At 33.9% G+C, this 2228-nt stretch overlaps 1 protein-coding gene across 1 annotated transcript; it reads left to right on the top strand.

Moving 5' to 3' along the window:
• Nucleotides 1–386: 386 nt before the first annotated feature.
• On the top strand, nucleotides 387–1790 carry LOC124535866 (spermatogenesis-associated protein 17). Its single transcript, XM_047112261.1, has 2 exons — nucleotides 387–685; nucleotides 794–1790. The coding sequence occupies exons 1-2, from the start codon at nucleotides 389–391 to the stop codon at nucleotides 1565–1567; spliced, it is 1071 nt and encodes a 356-aa protein (XP_046968217.1). The 5' UTR covers nucleotides 387–388; the 3' UTR covers nucleotides 1568–1790.
• The last annotated feature ends 438 nt before the right edge of the window (nucleotides 1791–2228 follow it).

Raw genomic sequence — 2228 nt, forward strand, 5'->3', positions numbered from 1 at the left:
CATATATGTGGAAATTACCAGTAAATTTTGGCGAAAAATAAATAAACAGGCATACACACCTTGCCATTTTGATCGTTGAATTATTCATGATGTCTCACGCGAACCCACCTGAGCGAGGGTAGGAGCGGGAACTCTCCTAACACAACTAGTATCATTTCTTGGGGGAGTAAAATGAAATGGGTAAGCCACCGGCTCGATTTAGAAGCCAAATAAAAAATAACGGATCCTTTTTCTGCTCTAATTCAAATTTTTAAATTGTAAAAAGAATTTAGCTGACTTTAATTTGACTTGCCCTATCACACTGGCAGCTACATCTTATGAATAATAAAAAAAAGATGATATAGTGACTTAACATAAAATTGACACATTTTTGTCAGATAAAAATAACATGGGAAGTATCCATCGTTTATTACCAACACCTAACGAGTTTTATATTGAACTACAAGAACGAGCCGACCTAGCTGAAAACAGACGTCATAAAAGATTTCTGGCAGTTTTGTTTTTGCAGCGAATGACTCGAGGTTACTTGATTAGAAAATATATTTCTTGGTTATCTAAAAATGCAACTACAATTCAATGCGCCTTCAGAATACATAGAGCGCGTAAAGCATACCGTGCGGCCTTGAGACGAGCTGTTGGATACAAACACGCCAAGTATTATGCTCATGCAGCAACTACGATACAGGTAAAGTATTTAATATTTTTAGTATATTTCCGAAAAAAGTTCAAGCTTATTCAATTTAAATTAAGAATCGAAAAATAAAAAAAATAAATAAACAAAATCAATTTTAAGGCACTCTGGCGAGGACATTTCTCGAGGCGTACAAAGTTCTGTTATCGGTCATACAGAAAATGGCTAGCTACAGTAAAGGAAAGAGGTGAAAGACGTGCTGCAGAAGCTGCTGAATTTGGTATATTAAGTAGAGCTGATGACTTGAGAATTTTGGAAGAAGAAGCAAGGCAGTGGCTTGCGTTCGTCGTATATAAATTACATCACCTACTAAGAACATACGTATGTCCTGGTGTTTATTCTCAATCTGAATCTACAGAACTGTCGGATTTTGAGAAGCTTTTGAAATCTATCCATTATACTGAATATATGAGAAGACTAAAACGAAAATATAATGAATTTGTTAGGAAATTCCGTCCTCGATTTTCGAATAAAAGATTATTTCCAATTATCGGAGATGGCGCTGATTATTGGTACCTTTCATTACCAGAAATGTATGAACTAACAGCTCCAAATTCAAATACGACAGATAAACGATATCATGCAACACATCATGGTCCGATACACAAAAAACCGTTTCTTTGGAAGAAAGTGAGACCAGAACATTTAGAAGAAGGTAGGGGACCACATAAGATTCCTAAGCCGTCAACTCCTTTATCGCCGCCACCACCAGCGCCGACACCAGATATAGACGGAAAACCCCAAAAAGATCCTCGATTTCATCTATACGTTAAATATTATACTCCTCAACCAGATCTATTTGATTACGTTGACTACCACATAAATGTTCTCTTGGCCAGGAAATGTTCTATTCAAAATATAGACAAAGACATGTAAGCCTTTTTTAAAATCACGAAGTGCTCGTTAATTTTTCGCATTGATATCACAATGGTCTGTTTAGAATACTTGGTAGAAGGCATGTTGAGTTTTTCTTTTCTTGTTCGGAAATCCGTAATCAGGCTGCTGAGTTTGGAAGGGTCGTCCGGATGTTGCGAGCCGCGAGCCTTTTGTTGTTAAGCTTTTGTTGTTCTGAATTTTACACTTGTAATTTATTTGAGGAAACGCCTCGGTGAGAAAGAAATTACATTAAACTCTCCAAGGCAAATGTGTTTTGTAAATTAACATCTTGCCTATGTAGGTTTTATGGTTGAATTTTCTTTTATTATTCCGAATTTATTTGCATGTCGAGTAAAATTTTTACAGCATTTAATCACTCTACTGAATTTGTATGCCAATAAGGAAAATAATTTAATATAACATTTTATTTTTTCTAACTCTGAAGGATAATTAAATTTAATACTGGACGAAAAATCGTTCAATCATCAGACTTCTTGTTTTTTAATAATCAATTCCTTGAATTTGAAATTTACATTATTTGTAATATAATATTAATACTAAAACTTAATCACATATAAATGGTAGAAATAAAAAAACTATTTTATACTTTAAAAACTAAATAAAAACAATACTGCTCTGAATTAATGAAATAATTAATTTA

Source organism: Vanessa cardui, chromosome 15 (assembly GCF_905220365.1).
Source record: "Vanessa cardui chromosome 15, ilVanCard2.1, whole genome shotgun sequence".
NCBI classification, from domain to species: domain Eukaryota; kingdom Metazoa; phylum Arthropoda; class Insecta; order Lepidoptera; family Nymphalidae; genus Vanessa; species Vanessa cardui.